The sequence below is a fragment of the Carex rostrata genome, chromosome 11 (assembly GCF_964058835.1).
Source record: "Carex rostrata chromosome 11, lpCarRost1.2, whole genome shotgun sequence".
In the NCBI taxonomy this organism is placed as follows: Eukaryota; Viridiplantae; Streptophyta; class Magnoliopsida; order Poales; family Cyperaceae; genus Carex; species Carex rostrata.
The window spans coordinates 8,099,883-8,125,343 of NC_135928.1; the positions used below are offsets into that span (position 1 = coordinate 8,099,883).

General features: G+C 33.8%; 4 protein-coding genes and 1 long non-coding RNA gene across 5 annotated transcripts; 2 read left to right on the forward strand and 3 right to left on the reverse strand.

Annotated features, from left to right (window-relative positions):
* Positions 1 to 654: 654 nt before the first annotated feature.
* On the forward strand, positions 655 to 5,056 carry LOC144561500 (replication protein A 32 kDa subunit A-like). Its single transcript, XM_078310464.1, has 10 exons — positions 655 to 955; positions 1,986 to 2,099; positions 2,414 to 2,511; positions 2,644 to 2,685; positions 3,044 to 3,121; positions 3,210 to 3,288; positions 4,289 to 4,369; positions 4,457 to 4,527; positions 4,655 to 4,723; positions 4,813 to 5,056. Exons 1-10 carry the CDS (start codon positions 845 to 847, stop codon positions 4,901 to 4,903), a joined length of 834 nt encoding a protein of 277 aa, XP_078166590.1. The 5' UTR covers positions 655 to 844; the 3' UTR covers positions 4,904 to 5,056.
* A 1,328-nt stretch (positions 5,057 to 6,384) lies between these two features.
* Positions 6,385 to 7,523, reverse strand: LOC144561397 (Oligopeptide transporter OPT superfamily protein). Its single transcript, XM_078310363.1, has 2 exons — positions 7,478 to 7,523; positions 6,385 to 7,192 (listed from the first exon to the last, which is right to left on the reverse strand). Exons 1-2 carry the CDS (start codon positions 7,521 to 7,523, stop codon positions 6,585 to 6,587), a joined length of 654 nt encoding a protein of 217 aa, XP_078166489.1. The 3' UTR covers positions 6,385 to 6,584.
* Positions 7,524 to 8,135: 612 nt separating this feature from the next.
* On the reverse strand, positions 8,136 to 8,917 carry LOC144561461 (uncharacterized). Its single transcript, XR_013513841.1, has 2 exons — positions 8,855 to 8,917; positions 8,136 to 8,743 (listed from the first exon to the last, which is right to left on the reverse strand). It is a non-coding gene; the product is annotated as an uncharacterized LOC144561461 (long non-coding RNA).
* Positions 8,918 to 11,891: 2,974 nt separating this feature from the next.
* LOC144561501 (replication protein A 32 kDa subunit A-like) lies at positions 11,892 to 16,282 on the forward strand. Its single transcript, XM_078310465.1, has 10 exons — positions 11,892 to 12,137; positions 13,171 to 13,284; positions 13,602 to 13,699; positions 13,832 to 13,873; positions 14,289 to 14,366; positions 14,455 to 14,533; positions 15,513 to 15,593; positions 15,681 to 15,751; positions 15,879 to 15,947; positions 16,037 to 16,282. Exons 1-10 carry the CDS (start codon positions 12,027 to 12,029, stop codon positions 16,119 to 16,121), a joined length of 828 nt encoding a protein of 275 aa, XP_078166591.1. The 5' UTR covers positions 11,892 to 12,026; the 3' UTR covers positions 16,122 to 16,282.
* Positions 16,283 to 17,503: 1,221 nt separating this feature from the next.
* On the reverse strand, positions 17,504 to 22,130 carry LOC144562401 (putative metal-nicotianamine transporter YSL12). Its single transcript, XM_078311618.1, has 8 exons — positions 21,649 to 22,130; positions 20,999 to 21,162; positions 20,783 to 20,880; positions 20,550 to 20,684; positions 20,087 to 20,276; positions 19,530 to 19,825; positions 18,785 to 19,074; positions 17,504 to 18,243 (listed from the first exon to the last, which is right to left on the reverse strand). The coding sequence occupies exons 1-8, from the start codon at positions 22,085 to 22,087 to the stop codon at positions 17,717 to 17,719; spliced, it is 2,139 nt and encodes a 712-aa protein (XP_078167744.1). The 5' UTR covers positions 22,088 to 22,130; the 3' UTR covers positions 17,504 to 17,716.
* Between the last annotated feature and the right edge of the window lie 3,331 nt (positions 22,131 to 25,461).

A 25,461-nucleotide genomic window follows, 5' to 3' on the forward strand; every position in this document is an offset into this window, starting at 1 on the left:
TGAGCAATATATATTTACAGAATGAGGCTGTGGTACTTTGTAATATGCGGATCGTTGCGTGTATTAGATTTATATCCCAATCTTTAAAATTCAAATAATTGATTCGAACCGTTCAATATTATTATCATATGAAAATATATTTGGAGATCAAAATTTACATTTTTTGAAAAATTTTTATTATTTTTTGAGACAATTAGAAAATCACTTGATCTAAAATTTTTGGACCATCCCAAAGTAGTGATTTTCTACCTACTAAAAAAATAGTAAAAAAATTCTAAAAAATATAAAATTTGATCTCCAAGTATATTTTCATTATATATAATTAGAAAAAAAAAATCATAGGACCGTTCCATAATATGCATATTATCAATTTACCTTAGCCTCACCCTTGTAATTTTTGAATTCACATCCTCTCAGGTTATCGGACTAAGTACAATTGAATCGGACAGTTAAAAATTATTCTTTTTAACTTGACACGAATCTCAAAGCACAAGTAATACTGCCATCTGCATCATCCCGAGAAAGAACCGGCTGAGAGTAAATCTAGACCATCTGTTTCAATTGTGTTGAGTCAGGTACCTGGGAGGATATGGATCCGTAATTTTTGTAGGAATAGATTTCTATTCTTAGAGGCCCAGAGGCCCAGACACGAAGGCCCGGTATGTCTTCTTCCTCGGTGCGACGCAACAGTATTCTACTATTCTGTACCAAACTAATACTTCTCCCTGCTTCGACTCGTTTGCCTATTTTCCCGCTTTCATTCCCATTTGTCTCTCGACTCTCTCCATCCCGAGTCTATTGATGTTCTAGGCTATAGGTTAGGTTAGGGTTTTTTCAATTAAAAATGTACGCGAATCAGCACGATGGCGGTGGTAGCGCCGCTTCATACTTCTCCGGTGGCGGTTTCATGCCTTCGCAAGCTACGCAGACAACCGATCAGGGGGGATACTCTAAGGTCATACCTCGTTTTAAAGTTTTCCCTGCTTTGTTGTTTTGTTAATTTCGCTCCTAATAGCTTATTTTATCAAACATTGGTCCTTACTGTTCGGTTTGTTGTTGGATGAATAAGACACTGGATAGAAATCGAAATCTTGGGTTTGAAGTAGCAAATGTTATCTTGGTTGTGAAATCAAGATTTTTGGGACAATACAAGAATGGTGAATCCTGTTGTGAACCAGGATTCCCATGCTTAAATTTTGGATCTTTTTATATTTCCCAAGTTGTTTGTGGCCCAGTGTACCCTCTACTGAGAAAAGTAGAATGGAGAGGACTGTTGCTGGCACTATGGTCTAATTCCAGTTACCAGTCATCGATAGTTACTCCCACTGGCCTGAAAATACTTGTAATTTTTCCAACATTTATGGAGTATTTTGTTAGTTTTCTTAAATTCTAGTTTAACCATTTAGGACAAAAAGGTCAAGGGTTTACTGAAATTTTTTTGGAGAAGGGTTCTTTTAATTAATAAGTTGACTCTTGCAATTTAAGGTGAATTTTCGTTGAAATAGACTTCCAGAATAACTTTAGAACATGGTGGGTTGAGATCCATTAACAATGGATTAAATTGACAACCTTGACAATGTTTCTCAAATCAAATCGACATGGTTTACATTAGAAAAGTTTTATGGATACGATGCTAGCCTTATAGGTCATATGTCAAATTTCATACAATTTGTGTCATTTGATATTCTCATCATAGGTCATTAAATATGGACTGTTGTAAACTTCTAGTCGTTTGATGAATGGAAAAACTTGCATCAAATTTCATGATTTTGTATGTACATGATATGTATCAGGTACATATCATATTCCAAATACCTGATCACAAATTATAAGCTGATTTTGACGGTTTCCAAAAAATTGTCATGATAATATGTTGTCAATGACTCCCAACTCTTACATAATATGTGACTTAACTATGGTTATTTAAATTTTACCAGAATACGTAAATATATAACCTAACCATTTTTTTTATTTTTTTATTTAAGAGTCGAAGCACTTCTAATACAACAGTGCCCGTGACCATTAAACAAATCAGCGAAGCATATCACTCAAATGATGACAAATCAGACTTTATGATAGATGGAGTGGATCTATCAACTGTAAGTTATTTAATTCTTGTTTTTATTTAAGTAAAAACTAACCTCTAGTGGTACACAAACCTTGATGCAAAGGATTTGTTGGTATTTTTTTATTCAAATTGCAACAGGTGAGTATGTTGGTGATAATCTTCCTTAGATATTGTTTTTTATATTTACTTATTTCAAAGTATGTGAATGTTAAATTTATAAAACTTTGACTATAATAATGACGAGATACTTCTTGTAAATGTCCTTTAGTAGCATGCATGTACGGATATTCTTAATTTCTAGGTTTGTAATGACATATATTAGGAACTATTTTTGTATGGTTGTAGGTCAGGCTCTTGGGCTGTGTTGTGAATAAAGCAGAAAGGGTCACCGATGTGTCGTTTTCGCTTGATGATGGCACTGGAAGAGTTGATGTTAACCGATGGTTACTTTTCATCATGTTCCTATTTCTTTTAATATTTTTTTTTTGTGTAGTTGTATTCTATTTCCTTCAGGTTTAGTCTCTTATCTATTCTGTCCTGTGATTTCTTGTACTTTTTTTTCTGTTTTCATGTAGGGTACATGATACTATGGATACAAATGAAATGACTAGTATTGAGTAAGATTTGATTTCTCCAGTTCTAAAAGAATTTCTTTATCCACCCTTACGGGCGAAACTAGAAAATTTAGCTTGGGGGTGCTAAAACGTAAAACATAAAATGCAAAAAAAATTAATGTGGTAGGTGGGATTTGAACCCAATCTCCACAACCACAATGTGGAATATTAACCACTAGGCTACAAGCACACATTTGATATTTCACAAGGAGGGTTGAACTATGTAAAAACTTTCCAATTAAATTAAAAAATATAAAATCATAGGGGTGGCTGAGCACCTTTGGGGTTTCATTAAGATCCGCCCCCGGCCATCCTCTTTTGCATCTTTCTGCATATATTAACTTTTTGTTCCGTTATGTAGAAATGGAATGTATGTCACAGTATCTGGCAAGTTGAAGGGATTCCAAGGAAAACACCACATAGTAGCCCATGTTGTCAGGTAAGCAAAAAGTTTTTCCAACTTTTTTTTTTTTTTGCTTCAAAACATCTTTTTTGTAATTTGTATTATATTCACCATATCTTTATAGACCTGTGCAGGATTTCAGCCAAATAACACTTCATTTTTTCGAGTGTATCCAAGCTCATTTGGATAATAGCAGGCTAAAGGTATCTGTGTTTCTCTTCATTTTCATGGCCATCTTAATTTATGCCATCTAAACTTTCTAATAGAACAAATCTGTCTGCTAGATTATCTTTTTTGGCAATTGACTTTTAGAGAAAAAAAAAAGCTCATTTTCAAAGTCATGCAAAAAAAAAGGGCTTAAATACACAATAATGATTCAGATTTCTGGGGGTGTTTATGCAAAGAACCTTAGGGATTTTGAGAGTCAATTTCACTATCACTTAACTTTATCTTTTTCACTCAACTTTGACATTTCTCCCCACTGAACTATAATTTTGATGGAGATTGGGTCCCTGTGTCAATTCTGAATCAAGTTACCCACTATCAGGGGCGGATCGAAGTGAGCACAATGGGGGTCAATTGAACCCCATAATTTTTACGAAATGCATGTATTATTAACAGTTCTATTTATATTGTCCGTGCACAAAATTGACCCCAAACTATGAAAGACGTTTTTTTTACTAATGATTCCCATACTCCTATAAATGAAATTGTGACGTTTATATGTAGACTTGCAAATTGACCCGTGTAGAAATAATTTCTGCTTCTGCCCCTGCCCCTGCTCACAATTTGTAGGCTGATTTGTCAATATATTGAATCTACTCAACTACAATATTTTAAAGGTCAAACATTGTAATAGTAATTTCTGAGGAATATATTTTATTTATTTTCAATTTCTGATTTTTTTTAAAATATTCACAAATGAAGATCATATGATTTGAAGTAAAGTGTGAGATTATCTGATTCACGTGTGTAGTTTTTTGTCTTGATATGCTTAGGAACATATTATTTGAAGAATTATTTTATAATTTCAGTGCTATATGATTTTAAATGAAAATAGTGATGCAAACTTTTTAGATCAAATTAAATTTAATGGTTGTGGATGGGTTAATCAAATTTCGGTAGCCAAAACTGGATACAGTGTATATAGTTCAGTGACCTTAGTTTGAACTCATAACTTGAATACTTTTTTTTTTTAATCAGAATCCTGGAAAAGCAGCTGCAGCTTTTGCTCCGTCGACCATCCCTGCTGGTATGAATGACACGAGGGCGTACCAAACTATGGTAAATCATATTAAACTTTGAGCCATTTGTGACTTATAGACACCTGTGTTCATTTATAATTGTTATTGTTGTTGTTGTTTGGCTTAGAATGTAGGGATAGGAGCCAGTGGTGACTTCCGAGAAATGGTCTTGAGTGTTTTCCAGGAGCCAGCCAGCCTGTATGTGCACTTTTAAATCTATCTTTATTTGTTTAGAGTTAATAATTAAAACATTTTTGCATATGATTAGCAAAAACTTGAGATACAAAAAATTGTCATTTTATTTATTTTTACTTTTTTGGTAAAGTGCACGTGAGAATGGGTTGCATGTGAATGAAGTTATCACGAGATTGGGTTTACCCGAACAAAAAATCAGGTATCTCTCTCTCTCTCTTGCTCTCGCTCTCGCTCTTCCCCTGTGATATGAATTTGCTTATTTCAAATTACTTTATTTTCTCAAATCAGGGAAGCAATTGAGTACCATGTTGAAGTTGGGAACATTTACTCTACGATTGATGATTATCTACAAGTCTGCATGCAACGGCTAGTTATCTGATTTAACTAAACAAAGTGACTTCTAGGGTGTTGTACTATTGTGTTATCTGTTTGTTCTTTTGTTGTGCCGCTATGTGTACATGTGCACACCTGCAGTATGTACTAGTATTATTTATACCTTTCTGTAAGATACATGATATGTCTATATAATGTTAGGTTAGAACCAGATGTGCAACTTATAACAGCGCCCCCTCCCCGTTCTGTTGATTGCTTCGAGCTAATATCATGTATTGCTAAAGCAAAAATTAGATCAATGAATGCTTTTTGAATTTGAAATCTTTGATTTATTATTATTGTTGTTGTTATTGTTATTGCTGCCGCTGCTTTTTTCTGGAGTAATATCTAATATTTCACAATAGTAGATTATGAGCTTGAGGTACTAATATACAGGCCGGAATTTTTATTAATAGGAAATTATTTAATTAAATATCAATAATGGAGAATGAATCTGAGTTTTTTCGAGATATAGAGAAAACGTGATAGTTTATAACGTCATCTGGATATTATAGACTATCACGGCCTGGAATAGTGTCAGTTCTTGTTAAGACTGTCAATTTTTAGTTAAAATAGTGTTAGTTCATGACAAAATATGTTCTGTTCCTGACAGAAACAGAGGCCGAAACAGACTGTTCCTGGCCGTGATAGTCTATAACGTTCAGAGGACGTTATAAACTATTACGTTTTCTCTATATCTCGAAAAAACTCAATATTTATTTAAATAATTTCCTTTTAATAAAAATTTTGGTACAGAGGCGGGTATAGTTGTACCGTAAAAAGTGTACATGTCATGTGGTGCTGATTTTTTTTTATTAATAGGAATAAAAAATAATTTTAAAAAAAGGATCCATATCCAAAAATCTCGGATTGTAGACAAGATGTCCTAAATTATGACATTCTGATTGGACGTCTCGTGAGAGAACAAAAAATAAGTTCAAAAAACAATTACAAATCATAATTTATAATGTTCGTGAGAGAACAAAAAATAAGTTCCAAAAACAATTACAAATCATAATTTATAATGTTCGTGAGAGAACAAAAAATAAGTTCCAATTAAGAAAAAAAACAAAAAACAAAAAAAATCCAGATGCCATGGTGTATATCAGATAAGGTGAGCATTATATCTTACAAGAGAACAAGGAATAGAGTAAATTGAAAGCATCTTATCAGACACGGTGAGTACAATGTAAGATCCCTTGATGCGTATACAGGTTTTCCATTTTTCCTTCTCGTCATTTTTCTTAGAATTTTTTTTTTTTTTTGGTTATCCTATATTTTTAGAATTTACTAGTCTTAGATTGTATCAATTGCCAGAAACCACATTAAGAAGTATTATTTAATATTTATGAATTTTGTCTTAATTTAAAAATTGCAGTCTCTGAAGCAAATTTTGATGATGATGATCCAAGCCCTAGGCGCAGCTGCTCCGATTGAAACTAAGTTAAAGTAAAACAAGCAAACAGAGCAAAGTATGTAATAAGATTCTGTCTCGTAATTAAATTTAGAGCAAATTTTCAGTATCAAGATTCTAACACTAAACTAACTGCAACGCTACATGATTAGACTACTTCAGAATTAAAGAAATGAAAACAAGAAAACACACACTACTAAAAGATTAGAATGATCAATTGCTCTTCTCAAATAAAGAAAAAAAAAGAAGGAAAAAAACAGTTCTGGCAGAACTTTTATAATGTAGAAATGAATCCATCGACCCGTTCATTCATCTTCCGAGACAAAAACTTCATGCAAATCGGGGGATTTATCTTGGCAAGAGACAGAATTGACTGAGGCAGAGTCCACAGTCCATCCCCACAAATCAAACCAGAGGCCACTGCAGAGGCAAACTGATCTGCCATAACCTTGTCAACCCTCTCCCAAATAAACAGAATCAAGCTACCGATACACATATCAATTGCAAAATATGAGCCGAGGTAGAATGGTATGGCCATAGCCATGGGGAGGGGGATGTATTGCTTGATCTTTCCTGGGGCCAAGTCTTTGATCAGATTGATCACAATTGACGCAGCAAAGAAAACGCAGCAGAGTGTGAGGCAGTTCTTTGGGAGGGTACCTAAACCATCTACACCAAGAATAGCCATGTTGCGGTACACAATTGCATATGGAGCAGGATAATCACTGCTGCTTAGACCAATGTCGCCAAATGCATTGTAGAAAAGCCAAAATACACATGGCGCGACGACACAACCCATGGCTGTGATAACAATAGTAACAGTGATTACATGATATATAACATGAGACCTTAAATTATGAGGATTAGTGGATTGTTTATATCCTCACACTAAAATAAGAAGCTTTTGGATTATTTTATTGAACTAGACAGATTATGGCTGAAGCTTCCTAATAATAGCAAGCGTAGGAAGCCCCTTGTAATAGAAATAGAACTTTTGAATTTTGCTGATTAAATTAATATTGTTGCAACGGCAGGGGCTTGCAAATAATCACGCTTGCTAATGTCTCCTATTGACCCTTGCTAATGTCACATATTCCCCCTTGCAAATAATAAGACCCACTCCAAACACGCTAGATATTAGATTTTATTAAAACCCGTTGCAATTACCCGTTCTCTTGCACTTGCAAATGAGTCTTAGACGGGCCCCACACATTATTTGCAAGGGCCACCGTTGCAAATAATTTTAAGGATTCTGTTTATATTATTTTATTGTGAAGGTTGTTACTATTTGCAATTTATATTATTTTATTGTGAAGGTTGTTACTATTTGCAATTTATATTATTTTATTGTGAAGGTTGTTACTATTTGCAAGCGGCACCGTTGCAAATGTTTTTAGCGTAAGTTTTTATATTATTATATTCAAAAAGACCTTATTATTTGCAAGAGTCACTGTTGCAAAAGTTTTTAAGATGTTGTTTATAATATTTTATTGTGAATGCCCTATCTATTTGCAAGCGGCACCGTTGCAAATGTTTTTATGAATCTATTTATATTATTTTATTTGTAAAGGTTCTAACTATTTGCAAGAGCCACCCTTGCAAATGTTATTGAGATTATTTTATATATTCTATTGTAGAAGTGTAAATATTTTTTATTCCTAAACAGGGAGACTTTAATATTTGAATGGTAAATATAAATATAAATCACAGCAACAAAAACTTTAATTAATTTTTTCAGAGAAGAAATTATAATACAAATTTATATCACAAAAGATACACATTGATATTTTTTTATCAAACAAAAAAAAATTAAACTATACAAAAATAGAATGAACAACCATATAAATGGTGCATGAGTGTGCTTTTTCCATGTTCTCTCAAAATGCAAACATACAAGAAAATAAAAGTGACTTAAATTGTATAGAAATAAACAATAATTTCAAAACAATAAAGTTTTAATGTTACTAGAATAAATTTCTAATTTCCATTTAGTAACTACCATATATATTAATTTTCATTTTTGGTAAAAATATTCATCGTGACTACTTGCTCCATCAATAGCCTCATGACCCATCTAATTACCATCTAATTACTTACCATAGAGTTCAGGCCAAAAATTTCATTTAACCACAAGCTTAGAGCAGCATACAAGAAAAGTTCAATAATTTTTGTAATTTTGGAGCATATGTGAAAGCTGGTTTTCAGAACAAAAATTTCTAGTGCAAACTTCCTATTAAACCCATAGTTCTCTGTTTGCAACAAATAACAACTCTAGAGGCATATACCCACTTAAATGACTATGAATATACAACAATGATATGTATGAAGAATTATAAATTCAACAAACTAAAATATATTTTGAAGACAAATAGGGGCATACCTGCTTGGAATCACTTCAAGTGATTGTTTCTGAAATATTGATCATTCAATATCCTGTATAAAAAATAATTTCAATTAAACCAACAAGCTTCAAATATTCTACTTCACTGTGACTACTACAAAAATGTTTCAACAAAAATCAATTTGACACAAATCTCAAGTTACCTTACTAAGCAAATACCAAGGCTCCGTTAGACTATTTAACCCTGGGCACAGGCAAGATATGGCATTTTTATGAGCCTGAAGCACAGCCTAAAAACCATTTCAAAATTAGGTCTAGTTTTCACTTAAAATAATATAATTTTTCCTAAAAAATATATATTATCATAATAGGCCCTTACATTGTAGATGAAACATATACACTATTTGACCCAGATCACTACCGAAGAATGGTACCGGTAACACAGAAATTCCCAACACTAACCAAATGAAGAAGAAACTTAGACTAGATAATCAAAACTAGCTATACAAACACTAAATAAAATGTCAGCTTCAACCCGTACTTATTTTTAAATGTTACAGAACACTTCTTCCCATTTAGGCATTTCCACAAATACCTTACGTGCAACACATACAGATGTATTCTTTGTCACTGCTTTTAGGTAAAGAAGAGAGCCGCTTTGCCAGTTCACGCAAGTTCCTCACCACAGACCTAATCCTTGAATAAGACAGAAGTGAAAAATTAGTTCTCAGGTAATAAAAAAATATCATTTTTGAAAGCGGAAAAGCTCATTTCATGAACACTATGCATGTAACAACCTATATAACTTTACATGACCTGTTATTTTCTTAGAAAGATCATACGCTGATTTGTACTAAATAAAATCAATTGTAGAGAAATAATTTGTAATTGTACCAAATCAATTTGTAGAGAAAGTGAAGGAAGCAACAATACTTGGGGTTTAGGGGTTCAGCGAGTGAAAAAGAGAATTGAGGAAACTTAGAATTGAGCTCACTAGATTGCAAATGTGCTTGGTTCTTAAAATACATATCACTACTCCTAATCAAAATAAGAGAAATGTCCAATAATTAAGGAAATTAACTACCACACAAACAATTATTTAATAATAACTATAAAATATTATTATATTATTATAATAATTATTTAATATATTAACAGTATAACATATTAATTATATAGTTATATATCGTTAATAAGATACTAATTACACAATATTAATATATTAATAACAACTAAATATATTACAATATTATATAATAATTATTTAATGAGGAGGGTTCAAATGCCTCCATGTTTTTGTGCCTCCATCGTGCCTCCATCTCCCTCCATTATTTTCAAAGTTCAAACAGTCGATCCGAACCGCTCAACCTAACCTCCATACTAAAATGTGTTTGGAGACCAAATTTTATATTTTTAGGAATTTTTTTACTATTTTTTTAGATAAATACAAAATCAGTAAATCTGAACCATCTAAAAACAGTATTTTTCTACCTATCTAAAAAAATAGTAAAAAAATTCCTAAAAATATAAAATTTGGTCTCCAAACATATTTTAGTATGGAGTTTAGGTTGAGTGGTTCGGATCGACTGTTTGAACTTTGAAAATGATGGAGGGAGATGGAGGCATGATGGAGGCACAAAAACATGGAGGCATTTGAACCCTCCTCTTATTTAATATATTAACAATATAACATAATTATTATATAATTATTTATTAATAATAATTATTAATAAAAGGATATTAATTATATAATATTATTATAATAATTATTTAATATATTAACAATATAAGATATTAAGTATATAATTATATACTAATAATAATTATTAATAATAATATACTAATTATATACAAATAAAATATTATTATAATCATTCAAGTTAGGCCACGAGGTGGAATAAAAATTAAACCACCATGTGAGGTGGTTTAATTTAGGCCGGCCTAAATATTGGCTTATGCCATCTTAGTCCGGCTCAATTAAGACATATTTGGTGGAATAACGAGACCTAAACTCCTTATTCTACTCTTTAGGCCACAACCAAACATGATGTTTAAACGTACTGCTAGTAATTACTTTACATTTGTGTAATTGATATTATCATCTTCCTCAAAAAAAAATTGATATTATCATTATCACGTGAGTATTTGTAATTGCAATTTGTGACTGTGAAAGAGAAATGTTCAGACCAAAACAAATGCGGAGTAATTGCTGAAATTTTTTAAAAAAAAATGTGATATATAAAACCGTAGATTAAGGCTATGATAATATGCATATTACGAATTGATCCGTACTATATATCTATATTTTTATTTTTAAAGTTCAAACAATTAATGTGAATCATTAAACATAAATTCCATATAAAAATATACTTGAAGATCATTTTTTTTTTTTAGAATTTTATTTACTATTTTTTTAGAAATCTTTTTAGATAGATAGAATAGGAATTGTTTGATCTGGACAATTCAAAAATAGGAACTTTTTATCTATCTAAAAAATAGTAAAAAAAATTATAAACATTACAAAATTTAATATCTAATTATAGTTTTATATAAAAATAATATTTAAAGGTTGTGATTGTTTGTTGGAATTTCAAAAATAGAGATATTCATAGTAGGATTGGATTTCTTTTTTAAATATATCTGATACAAAATTATTTAATGGAACAAGCACCATGTGAATGAAAGCTACAAAAAATAGACTCCACCGAGGCACTCCTCGGTAGAGGATGAACAGTGTAACAATGTTGTATGCAAAAGCACACATAATTGTTTCCTCCATCGAGGCAGTGTTTCGATAGAGTCTATTTTTATAATTTTTCCTCTGGTGCTTATTTCATTAAATGATTTTGTATCATATATATAATTAGAAAAAAAAAATCATAGGATCGTTCCATAATATGCATATTATCAATTTACCTTAGTCTCACCCTTGTAATTTTTGAATTCACATCCTCTCAGGTTATCGGACTAATTACAATTGAATCGGACAGTTAAAAATTATTCTTTTTAACTTGACACGAATCTCAAAGCACAAGTAATACTGCCATCTGCATCATCCCGAGAAAGAACCGGCTGAGAGTAAATCTAGACCATCTGTTTCAATTGTGTTGAGTCAGGTACCTGGGAGGATATGGATCCGTAATTTTTGTAGGAATAGATTTCTATTCTTAGAGGCCCAGACACGAAGGCCCGGTATGTCTTCTTCCTCGGTGCGACGCAGCAGTATTCTACTATTCTGTACCAAACTAAAACTTCTCCCGGCTTCGACTCGTTTGCCTATTTTCCCGCTTTCATTCCCATTTGTCTCTCCATCCCGACTCCCGAGTCTATTGATGTTCTAGGCTGTAGGTTGGGTTAGGGTTTTTTCAATTAAACATGTACGCGAATCGGCACGATGGCGGCGGTACCGCCGGTTCATACTTCTCCGGTGGCGGTTTCATGCCTTCGCAAGCTACGCAGACAACCGATCAGGGGGGATACTCTAAGGTCATACCTCGTTTTAAAGTTTTCCCTGCTTTGTTGTTTTGTTAATTTCGCTCCTAATAGCTTATTTCATCAAACATTGGTCCTTACTGTTCGTTTTGTTGTTGGATGAATAAGAGACTGGATAGAAATCGAAATCTTGGGTTTGAAGTAGCAAATGTTATCTTGGTTGTGAAATCAAGATTTTTGGGACAATACAAGAATGGTGATCCTGTTGTGAACCAGGATTCCCATGCTTAAATTTTGGATCTTTTTATATTTCCCAAGTTGTTTGTGGCCCAGTGTACCCTCTACTGAGAAAAGTAGAATGGAGAGGACTGTTGCTGGCACTATGGTCTAATTCCAGTTACCAGTCATCGATAGTTTCTCCCACTGGCCTGTAAATACTTGTAATTTTTCCAACATTTATGGAGTATTTTTTTAGTTTTCTTAAATTCTAGTTTAACCATTTAGGACAAAAAGGTCAAGGGTTTACTGGAATTTTTTTGGAGAAGGGTTCTTTTAATTAATAAGTTGACTCTTGCAATTTAAGGTGAATTTTCGTTGAAATAGACTTCCAGAATAACTTTAGTACATGGTGGGTTGAGATCCATTAACAATGGATTAAATTGACAACCTTGACAACGTTTCTCAAATCAAATCAACATGGTTTACATTAGAAAAGTTTTATGGATACGATGCTAGCCTTATAGGTTATATGTCAAATTTCATATAATTTGTGTCATTTGATATTCTCATCATAGGTCATTAAATATGGGCTGTTGTAAATTTCTAGTCGTTTGATGAACGGTAAAACTTGCATCAAATTTCATGATTTTGTATGTACATGATATGTATCATGTACATATCATATTCCAAATCCTTGATCACAATTTATAAGCTGATTTTGACGGTTTCCAAAAAATTGTCATGATAATATGTTGTCAATGACTCCCAACTCTTACATAATATGTGACTTAACTATGGTTATTTAAATTTTACCAGAATACATAAATATATAACCTAACCATTTTTTTTTATTTTTTATTTATTTAAGAGTCGAAGCACTTCTAATACAATGGTGCCCGTGACCATTAAACAAATCAGTGAAGCATATCACTCAAATGATGACAAATCAGACTTTATGATAGATGGAGTGGATCTATCAACTGTAAGTTATTTAATTCTTGTTTTTATTTAAGTAAAAACTAACCTCTCTAGTGGTACACAACCCTTGATGCAAAGGATTTGTTGGTATTTTTTTATTCAAATTGCAACAGGTGAGTATGTTGGTGATAATCTTCCTTAGATATTGTTTTTTATATTTACTTATTTCAAAGTATGTGAATGTTAAATTTATAAAACTTTGACTATAATAATGATGAGATAATTCTTGTAAATGTCCTTTTAGTAGCATGCATGTACGGATATTCTTAATTTCTAGGTTTGTAATGACATATATTAGGAACTATTTTTGTATGGTTGTAGATCAGGCTCTTGGGCCGTGTTGTGAATATAGCAGAAAGGGTCACCGATGTGTCGTTTTTGCTTGATGATGGCACTGGAAGAGTTGATGTTAACCGATGGTTACTTTTCATCATGTTCCTATTTCCTTTTAATATTTTTTTTGTGTAGTTGTATTCTATTTCCTTCAGGTTTAGTCTCTTATCTATTATGTCCTGTGATTTCTTGTACTTATTTTTTCTGTTTTCATGTAGGGTACATGATACTCCGGATACAAATGAAATGACTAGTATTGAGTAAGATTTGATTTCTCCAGTTCTAAAAGAATTTCTTTATCCACCGTTAGGGGCAAAACTAGAAAATTTAGCTTGGGGGTGCTAAAATGTAAAATGCAAAAAAAAAAAAGAAAAAAAAAGAAAAAAAAAAAGAAAAAAAAAAAAGAAAAAGAAATTAATGTGGTAGGTGGGATTTGAACCCAATCTCCACAACCACAATGTGGAATATTAACCACTAGGCTACAAGCACACATTTGATATTTCACAAGGAGGGTTGAACTATGTAAAAACTTTTCAATTAAATTTCAATATATATAATTAAAAATTTTAAAATCATAGGGGTGGCTGAGCACCCTTGGGGTTGCATTAAGATCCGCCCCCGGCCATCCTCTTTTGTATCTTTCTGCATATATTAACTTTTTGTTCCGTTATGTAGAAATGGAATGTATGTCACAGTATCTGGCAAGTTGAAGGGATTCCAAGGAAAACACCACATAGTAGCCCATGTTGTCAGGTAAGCAAAAAGTTTTTCCAACTTTTTTTTTTTTTTGGTTCAAAACATCTTTTTTGTAATTTGTATTATATTCACCATATCTTTATAGACCTGTGCAGGATTTCAGCCAAATAACACTTCATTTTTTGGAATGTATCCAAGCTCATTTGGATAATATCAGGCTAAAGGTATCTGTGTTTCTCTTCATTTTCATGGCCATCTTAATTTATGCCATCTAAACTTTCTAATAGAACAAACCTATCTGCTATTATCTTTTTTGGCAATTGACTTTTAGAGAAAAAAAGCTCATTTTCAAAGTCATGCAAAAAAGGGCTTAAATACACAATAATGATTCAGATTTCTGGGGGTGTTTATGCAAAGAACCTTAGGGATTTTGAGAGTCAATTTCACTATCACTTTATCTTTTTCACTCAACTTTGACATTTCTCCCCACTGAACTATAATTTTGATCGAGATTGGTCCCTGTGTCAATTCTGAATCAAGTTACCCACTATCAGGGGCAGATCGAAGTGAGCACAATGGGGGTCAATTGAACCCTATAATTTTTACGAAATGCATGTATTATTAACAGTTCTATTTATATTGTCCATGAACAAAATTGACCCCAAACTATTAAAGACGTTTTTTTTACTAATGATTCCCACACTCCTATAAATGAAATTGTGATGTTTATATGTAGACTTGCAAATTGACCCATGTAGAAATAATTTCTGCTTCTGCCCCTGCTCACAATTTGTAGGCTAATTTGTCAATATATTGAATCTACTCAACTACAATATTTCAAAGGTCAAACATTGTAATAGTCATTTCTGAGGAATATATTTTATTTATTTTCAATTTCTGATTTTTTTTAAAATATTCACAAATGAAGATCATATGATTTGAAGTAAAGTGTGAGATTATCTGATTCACGTGTGTAGTTTTTTGTCTTGATATGCTTAGGAACATATCATTTGAAGAATTATTTTATAATTTCAGTTCTATATGATTTTAAATGAAAATAGTGATGCAAACTTTTTAGATCAAATTAAATTTAATGGTTGTGGATGGGTTAATCAAATTTAGGTGGCCAAAACTGGATACAGTGTATATAGTTCAGTGACCTTAGTTTGAACTCATAACTTGAATACTTTTTTTTTTAATCAGAATCCTGGAAAAGCAGCTGCAGCTTTTGCTCCGTCGACCATCCCTGCTGGTATCAATGACACGAGGGCATACCAAACTATGGTAAATCATATTAAACTTTGAGCCATTTGTGACTTATAGATACCTGTGTTCATTTATAATTGTTATTGTTGTTGTTGTTTGGCTTAGAATGTAGGGATAGGAGCCAGTGGTGACTTCCGTGAAATGGTCTTGAGTGTTTTCCAGGAGCCAGCCAGCCTGTATGTGCACTTTTAAATCTATCTTTATTTGTTTAGTGTTAATAATTAAAACATTTTTGCATATGATTAGCAAAAACTTGAGATACAAAAAATTGTCATTTTATTTATTTTTACTTTTTTGGTGAAGTGCACGTGAGAATGGGTTGCATGTGAATGAAGTTATCACGAGATTGGGTTTACCCGAACAAAAAATCAGGTATCTCTTTCTCTCTCTTGCTCTTGCTCTCACTCTTCCCCTGTGATATGAATTTGCTTATTTCAAATTACTTTATTTTCTCAAATCAGGGAAGCAATTGAGTACCATGTTGAAGTTGGGAACATCTACTCTACGATTGATGATTTTCACTACAAGTCTGCATGCAACGGCTAGTTATCTGATTTAACTAAACAAAGTGACTTCTAGGGTGTTGTACTATTGTGTTATCTGTTTGTTCTTTTCTTGTGCCGCTATGTGTACATGTGCACACCTGCAGTATGTACTAGTATTATTTATAGCTTTCTGTAAGATGCATGATATGTCTATATAATGTTAGGTTAGAACCAGATGTGCAACTTATAACAGCGCCCCCTCCCCGTTCTGTTGATTGCTTCGAGCTAATATCATGTATTGCTAAAGCAAAAATTAGATCTGAAATCTTTGATTTATTATTATTGTTGTTGTTATTGTTATTGCTGCCGCTGCTTTTTTCTGGAGTAATATCTAATATTTCACAATAGTAGATTATGAGCTTGAGGTACTAATATACAGGTCGAAATTTTTATTAATAGGAAATTAATTAATTAAATATCAATAATGGAGAATGAATCTGAGTGTTTTTTGAGATATAGAGAAAACGTGATAGTTTATAACGTCATCTGGATATTATAGACTATCACGGTTTGAAATAGTGCCAATTCTTGTTAAAACAGTGGTAGTTCACGTAAAATAGTTTGTTCCTAGCAGAAACAGAGGCCGAAACAGACTGTTCCTGGCCGTGATAGTTTATAACGTCCAGAGGACGTTATAAACTATTACGTTTTCTCTATATGTCAAAAAAACTCAATATTTATTTAAATAATTTCCTATTAATAAAAATTTCCGGTACAGGGGCGGGTATAGTTGTACCGTAAAAAGTGTACATGTCATGTGGTGCTGATTTTTTTATTTTATTAATAGGAATAAAAAATAATTATAAAAAAAGGATCCATATCCAAAAATCTCGGATTGTGGACAAAACGTCCTAAATTATGACATTCTGATTGGACGTCATAATTTATAATGTTCGTGAGAGAACAAAAAATAAGTTCCAAAAACAGTTACAAATCATAATTTATAATGTTCGTCAGAAAACAAAAAATAAGTTCCAACTACAAAAAAAAAAAAAAAAAAAATCCAGATGCCATGGTATATATCAGATAAGGTGAGCATTATATCTTACAAGAGAACAAAGAATAGAGTAAATTGAAAGCATCTTATCAAACACGGTGAGTACAATGTAAGATCCCTTGATGCGTATACAGGTTTTCCATTTTTCTTTCTCGTCATTTTTCTTAGAATTTTTTTTTTTCCTTTATTTTTAGAATTTACTAGTCTTAGATTGTATCAATTGCCAGAAACCACATTAAGAAGTATTATTTAATATTTATGAATTTTGTCTTAATTTAAAAATTGCAGTCTCTGAAGCAAATTTTGATGATGATGATCCAAGCCTAGGTGACCGCAGCTGCTCCGATTGAAACTAAGTTAAAGTAAAACAAGCAAACAGAGCAAAGTATGTAATAAGATTCTGTCTCGTAATTAAATTTAGAGCAAATTTTCAGTATCAAGATTCTAACACTAAACTAACTGCAACGCTACATGATTAGACTACTTCAGAATTAAAGAAATGAAAACAAGAAAACACACACTACTAAAAGATTAGAATGATCAATTGCTCTTCTCAAATAAAGAAAAAAAAAAGGAAAAAAACAGTTCTGGCAGAACTTTTATAATGTAGAAATGAATCCATCGACCCGTTCATTCATCTTCCGAGACAAAAACTTCATGCAAATCGGGGGATTTATCTTGGCAAGAGACAGAATTGACTGAGGCAGAGTCCACAGTCCATCCCCACAAATCAAACCAGAGGCCACTGCAGAGGCAAACTGATCTGCCATAACCTTGTCAACCCTCTCCCAAATAAACAGAATCAAGCTACCGATACACATATCAATTGCAAAATATGAGCCGAGGTAGAATGGTATGGCCATAGCCATGGGGAGGGGGATGTATTGCTTGATCTTTCCTGGGGCCAAGTCTTTGATAAGATTGATCACAATTGATGCAGCAAAGAACACGCAGCAGAGTGTGAGGCAGTTCTTTGGGAGGGTACCTAAACCATCTACACCAAGAATAGCCATGTTGCGGTACACAATTGCATATGGAGCAGGATAATCACTGCTGCTTAGACCAATGTCGCCAAATGCATTGTAGAAAAGCCAAAATACACATGGCGCGACGACACAACCCATGGCTGTGATAACAATAGTAACAGTGATTACATGATATATAACATGAGACCTTATATTATGAGTATTAGTGGATTGCTTATATCCTCACACTAAAAGAAGAGTACTAGACAGATTATGACTGAAGCTGCCTATTTGGTTCAATGCGTGGTTTTTTTTTTTTTTTTGATGGTTGGCGGAGAAATACTGTCAACAGTTGAATTGATATATATAAAAACAAAAAAAAGGTTTATTTACAAAGAGAATGGGAACCAAATGGCCACCAAACTGAAAATTGAAATAAAAGTAAACATAAAATAAAAGTAAAGCCGAAGAACTTTAAGTTTAAACTTAAACTCAAACTAATGCATGGTATTTTTAATGGTGTAAAAAATTGTTTTAAAGAACATATTTAAGTCCCATAAATGTGAGAACTATTTTATTATTGACCCTTGTGGTAATAATTTGAGCTTTTGATATGATCATTAGATTGATGCTAATATTTAAATTGGTGCTAGACTCCATTTAATTTTTTTTTGCTCTGCCATTGGTTCAATGAATTCATACCTGTGCCAATAACCTGGCTTACAAACATGGATCTAGGGGAGGTAAGGGTCATGTAGCCGGTCTTAAAATCTTGCATTAAATCTGCAGCTGTTGAAACGATGCTCATCATGACACCACAAGCCGACAAGCCAGCAACTACACCACCATCTCCTGAACCAGCCCATGAACCAATGACGAAGATGGCAAGCTTGCCATAAGTGGAAGCAAGAGACCAGTCAGTCAGGCCACATCCGTATGCATTACAAAAGGCGAGGACTGGTGCCCCAATATACGCCACCAAGATGTAGTACCTAATTAAAGGCAAGATATTATATATGTCATTGTAATTTAAAGTAATGATATTTGGTACTGTTTTGAAGAACTTAATATTGGATTATTTGGAATTTTCTACTTGGTCCAATATTTAATCCAATTTTGTTGGCCAAAACTTCACAATGTAGTATTGGACCTAAATGTAGGTAGGAAGATCTAGACTTCAAGACTGGTACACAAAAATTATATAGAGATCAAAACATCTCTTCTTTTATGTAAATTTATATGCATTCATTCATTACTTAATATTGTTGAACCATATTCTGTTGAGTGAGTTCTCTATAATATTTAGAATTTAGACCTTAACTTGAGACAAATTTATAGAGATTGGATATCGTACCAATATAGTACTGGTGAGCTGTGCATAACAGCCATTACAAATATGGATCAGTCAATTAAAACATTTAAGCTCAAATAGACAAGATAAAATTACCATTTTAGGGGTTTGAAGATGAAAGGCAGAGTAAACATGGAAATGATTGCGACAATTATGTAACCAGGTATTGCGATGTAGTAAGATATCTGGTCCTTCAAAAAAAGCCGAGTCCTCTTCTCATCATCAAAAGACACCGGCTTGACAATCGTCATAGCATGGTCGTCACCATCAGAGACAGGAAGGTCAGATTTCTTGCCTGTTTGTGATTTGTATATGGCATAGAACATGAAGGAGAACACCTTTCCAAAGTTATACAGGCCATCTCCTAGAATCATGGCTATGGATATGAACACCTGGATTATATAACAAGTTGAATTTAATAATAGTGATTGGTGATAGCTACTGAAAACAAGTTTAGGTGGTATATAAATTCAGGGTGTCTGTTTTGACACTCTGAACAGGCTTATAACTGGGAGAGCTCAAGCTCGTAGATAAAAATTGGCATTTTATTTTTAAAGATGATGAATTATGTTTGCTGTGAAATAAATTTCAAATTATTTAGATTCTGTAACTTTAAGGAAATGAATAATCATAGAAATTTTCAAATTTTTTACCTTATAACCTTGCAAACCATGAAGACTAGTCGATGGAAGAGAGTCCGAGTACCAGTCTCCCTTCTTCTTGTCAATCAGAGGCCACATCAAGCCCCAAGAAATAATACCTCCTAAGAGCACTGACAAATTCACAATGTATGGGCAGATCATCCCAACTCCAACATAAGTCGAAGAGAAGTCAAAATAAAACCTGAAAAGTGTTAAGTCGAGAGAGTCATATATTGCTTTGGAAAGGCTGGGAATTTGCCAAAGTTCTTATAATATTGTTTTATACCACAATTGCTAATATATCAGAGCTGAATAGCGGTTGAAATCTCTGTTATGAGACAATCCGTTTTTCAAAAGAGAATATGCAGACTTCAACCACTAAAGAATTCAGCGGTTGTGGTTTAAAATGAAATTATCCAAATTCGATGGTATGGATGAAATTTTGATAAAAGAATCAGGAGAATTTGTCAATTACTTTTGAGCATAAGCCTCTAAGCCTAATGTAGGGAAGCTTGTAAATCCACAATCATTCCCCCCGGTAAAAAACCATTGGAAGAATCCCCACACGAAGCTTCCTGCAAAGAACTTGCCTAGTGTTTTTACTTGTTTCCTGCAGATCGAAATAATATTTTTGTAAGTATTTAAAGATTTAAAAAGTTACTGAGCTCTGACTGTGAATTAATTATTTCAAAAAATTATTTTCTGTACTTTGCTAATTTAGCACCCTCAGGAGTATGAAAGCCGTTGATAAGATGAGAAGTTGCTGTCCCACTCGGGTAGATCAACCCGTAGTCAACTATCATAATCTGAACATAAACAAAGGTATATTGAGTAAAAGATAAATTATCTCTTTTTGTCTATCTCAAAGAGACAAAGTGATATATATAAAGCTAGGAGTTGGTCAAAAGGTTTAAAAAAAATTACCTTCCTCAGGGGCACGAGAGCAAAAAGACCGATGAAACTGACACAAAACATGAACCCAATCATCCAACCCAACGATGGATCCTTAATATCCATCGCATCACGTGCTCCTGTTGCTTGGTTTGCAACTCTACTACTCATACCAAATAAATAGCTTCCAAAGCCACCTGTTCAAAATTTCAAACTAACTTAGCAATCCAGTAAACAGATTAATTATCTCTGTTCAAATTACACGAGATTCACAAAGCCATACTGTCAGAATCAGTAGATTAATCAGCTTCCTCTAATTATATGTAATTCTTTGAAGAGTCGTAGACAGATCAGGATTATCCATTTCAGGTCAGACAGCACATATTTAGTCTAATAGAACCGGGGTGGAACTACAAGTGCACATTTAACATTTCATGAGGAGGTTGAACCATATAAAAACTTTTAATTCAATAAAATTCAATTAAATTTTAATATTACATGATTAAAAAATCTAAAATCATAAGGGTGGCTAAACACCCCTTGCCAAACCTGTAGATCCGCCCTAGAATCAAATATAAGATCTATTAGCTCTGCATATTTTTTTTGCTGGAGCCCAACCTCGCATACGGCATAGAAATTATGACAAAACCGACAAAAAGTTACCCCAAAAAAGGTGAACATACCACTGAAAGCCAATCCATATGCCGCAACCACGGCTGTCTGAATCACTGTATTCTCCTGCCTCGTAAATGGTTGTCTCAGCATACCACACTTCTCCAACACACCAGTCCACATCCGGACAAAGAAAAACCCGAGCAAACCAGCAGAGACATTCAATGAAGGTATGATACCTGTTGTAAGATTAAGCTTCATAACAATAACACTAAACATTACTGCGAGCAAGAATGCCACAACAAAGGCACGAAAGGTGAGCTGCTCTCTCCAGCCCGGCACGGGTTGTGATTCGAACACTTGTTCGACCGAAAGGACTTGGTAATTCTCTTCATTTTGTTCACTTCCGCCATTTGATTTGTTGCGATGCCTCAGGGTAGACATCTCCACCATGTCTTCCCTGTGAGCATCAGGATTTGCTTGCCAATTTTGATCTTCACTAGTTGCCATTGGAGATTAACTTGGTGACAAAGAGGGAAACAGCATGGGGGAATCTATTAGATCGGGTTTAAGGATTCAGCAGTTATGAATCTATTTATGTGCTGATAAGAGGATAGTATTATTTTTGGGATGCTATTTCAAGAGTGCAACGCAAATTTCTCTTAAAAATAACACCAATCCTATGTTTTAGTGAGCAAATATATCTATTCTTCTGAATGTTATTGCGGAATGAATTCATACTTCTCTTAGATGATCAATGACCTTATTGGAAATATATAGTTAATGTGTAATTCAGTATGATACTATTACCAGTAAATTCTAAAATCAACACCAATTTAAGGTAAAAACTATATCAGGGTAATATATGAATTATATATTTTAAGAAGAAAATTTACAATGTACATTCTTGTTTGCAGAGTGAATTACTAAAATTAAAATGTAAAAGAACCTCATTAATACCAAAATGACAAGCAGAGCAAGGTTAAACAGTAAAATGAAGAAGTGATACTGGATTATGGTCCATCTACCCATCAAATCATTCAAAATTTCCAATATACCCATCAAACGTCAAAATATCTTATTTTATCATTATAAATGACCTTCTTTTTTTTTTCTCTTATTATTTTTTTAAGCTAACAAAATAACTTTAGTATATCACTATTGAAAGCTAAAATGAACACGTCCCTTCTATATTCTAATCGTCTGATTAGAATTTGAGTCAATCCAGTTTGCGTTGGAATTCATGGGGTACCTCAAGTATTCGTGTGGATTTTGATCAGACAGTCGGATCCAAATGCAAACTTTGGGTTAATTTTGATCTGAATTCTCTTTGTATCCACAACTTGGAATCCATGAAAGACAGAAATTGGGTCATTTTCAGAGGATGCTCCAGCCCGGCACAAATGACAACAATAACAACCAAGTCTTTAGTCCCAAACAAGAAAACTGCCAATAGCAGTGAAAGTTTATGTAAATAATTACCAGTACCCTCATTTATTCGATCCCTTTTAATGAAATTATTAAATAAATAAATTGAGTAAAGGAAATATGTAAGAGACAAAATTCATTCTAATTAAGTACCTATTGACGCAGGCAAGTTAGGTAACAGCTGGATGCGTATAGGCATAGCTGGTTATTTGTTGCTCTATTAGGTTTGTCTTAAGATAGGAAAGAAATTGTGTAAATAATGAGAAAGATTATGTTTACTATTCTCGGCTCTTTCTCCTCTATTTGAGAGAGCATTGTATCAAAGAAAACATTTTGTAACAGAAATTTATTAAATAAAACAAGGGAGGGAAGGGAGATTCAGGGAGTGCTTGTGTTCTTTGTGTTTGTTGATTTCTTGTTGATTTTGTGTCATGGTATCAGAGCACGGGTCACGATTTTGAGCATTTGTGTAGCCAAATCGGGTCCCTGTTTCTCTATAGTCCCTTTGTTTCTCTATAGCATTTTTGAGCATTTTGCGCATGCTTCACGAAAAGAGGCGTAAGTTTTGATCCGTCCGTCGGATCGGGCTGAATTTTTGACAGGAGCTCCGCAGCCCCAAATCCAAGCTAACTTACTTTCCAGGCCCATCCGACCGTCGGATTTACGGTAAAAGTGTGATTTACTGTCCTTGAGAAAAAATGTCTGAAAATGATGGAAGTTCTGACAAAGAAGAAAAATCTGAGGCGGTTCTCATTTTAGAGAGTTTATCCGCCACCTTGTCACAACTATTCCAACACAAGACGGGTGATTCCAATCCAGATGGGCTCAGTTCCGCTATGGCGATCAAACTCGATGGGAAAAACTTTAATTTGTGGTCGCAGATGTTGAAAATGAAGCTGTCAGGGAAGGGTAAACTTGGCTACATCGATGGTTCGACTCTCAAACCACTACAAGCTGATAGAAGTTACCAGAAGTGGCAGATGGAAGACTCTCGGGTTAAAGACTACATGATCGAATCCATGGATCCCTCTTTGGTAGGTAACTTTCTCCCTTTCTCTACGGCCAAAGAAGTTTGGGACTCGGTAAGAACAACTTTTTTTTATGGAGATGATCTGACCCAATACTTTGAACTGAAAAGAAGAGTTAACCGAGTCAAAGAAGGGTTATTACACCCAATTACAGGGGTTATGGAAGGAGTTAGATGTCCGTAGGCCAAACCCTATGACCTCTCCAGTTGATATTGAAAAACACAATTCTCTTATTCAAGAGGATCGTGTATTAACCTTCCTGGATGGTCTAGATGACCGGTTGGACTCTATCCGGGCAATGGTCTTACAACAAAAACCTTTTCCCACAATAGAGCAAGCCTTTGAATTGGTTCGTAGAGAAGAAAACCGTCAGTCAGTAATGTTACACAAAGGGGAGGGAACTGAACCTTCTATGGTTATGCTAGCAAGAGACCGAAACTTAGTCGTGAACAAACCTGATTTCAAACCAAACTCGGGTCTGGCTGTTGGGTGCACTTACTGTCATAACCCAAAACATACTAGAGATAAGTGTTTCAAGTTAATTGGCTACCCACCGGGTTGGAAAGATCGAAGGAAGAAGAGGCAGGGAGATTGGCCGCCATACAGGGGTGAGGCACAGATGGTTGCAGGTGCTTCAGCTGCAGCTCCTGTTGAGTCGGGTGCTCCTGCTGGGCCGACTATTACTGAACCGACTCAAGCAGTTGCAGCTTCGGTTTCAAGAGGTGGCTACTCTGTCTTACCACCGGTTGAGAACAAAGAACTGATGGAAGGTAAAAGTTTTCTTGTTTCTAATAATTATCATACTGATAAGTTTGACTGGATAATCGATTCAGGGGCAACCGATCATATGACCTACTCAGAAAAGGATCTAGTAAAGAGTTCCTCACCAAGGAGAACAATGATAGTCAATGCCAATGGAGAAACATATCTTGTGATGGGTGCCGGAGATGTTCAGTGCTCACCTTCTCTCACTTTATCAAATACTTTACTTGTGCCCTCTCTATCAACTAAATTATTATCTGTTGGTCAGATTTGTGAGGAACTAAATTGCGCTGTTCTCATGTATCCTCAGTTTTGTATATTTCAGGATCTTCTCACAAAGGAGATTATTGGTCGTGGTACTAGAAGAGGAAAGACTGTATCATTTGGACGACATGGTGACTGGAAAGGCTCATTTTTCTAAAGGTTCCTCAGCAAATCGGATCTCTCATATCTGGATGTGGCATAAGAGACTAGGACATCCATCTTTTGGGTATTTAAGAAAACTTTATCCAAGTTTATTTTCTGGTTGTGAGAATGAAAACTTTGATTGTGAAACCTGTATTAAAGCCAAGAGTCATCGGGTGTCTTTTCCGAGTAGTTTGAATAAGAGAACAACTATTTTTGATTTGGTTCATTCGGATGTTTGGGGTCCGTCCCCGGTTAATT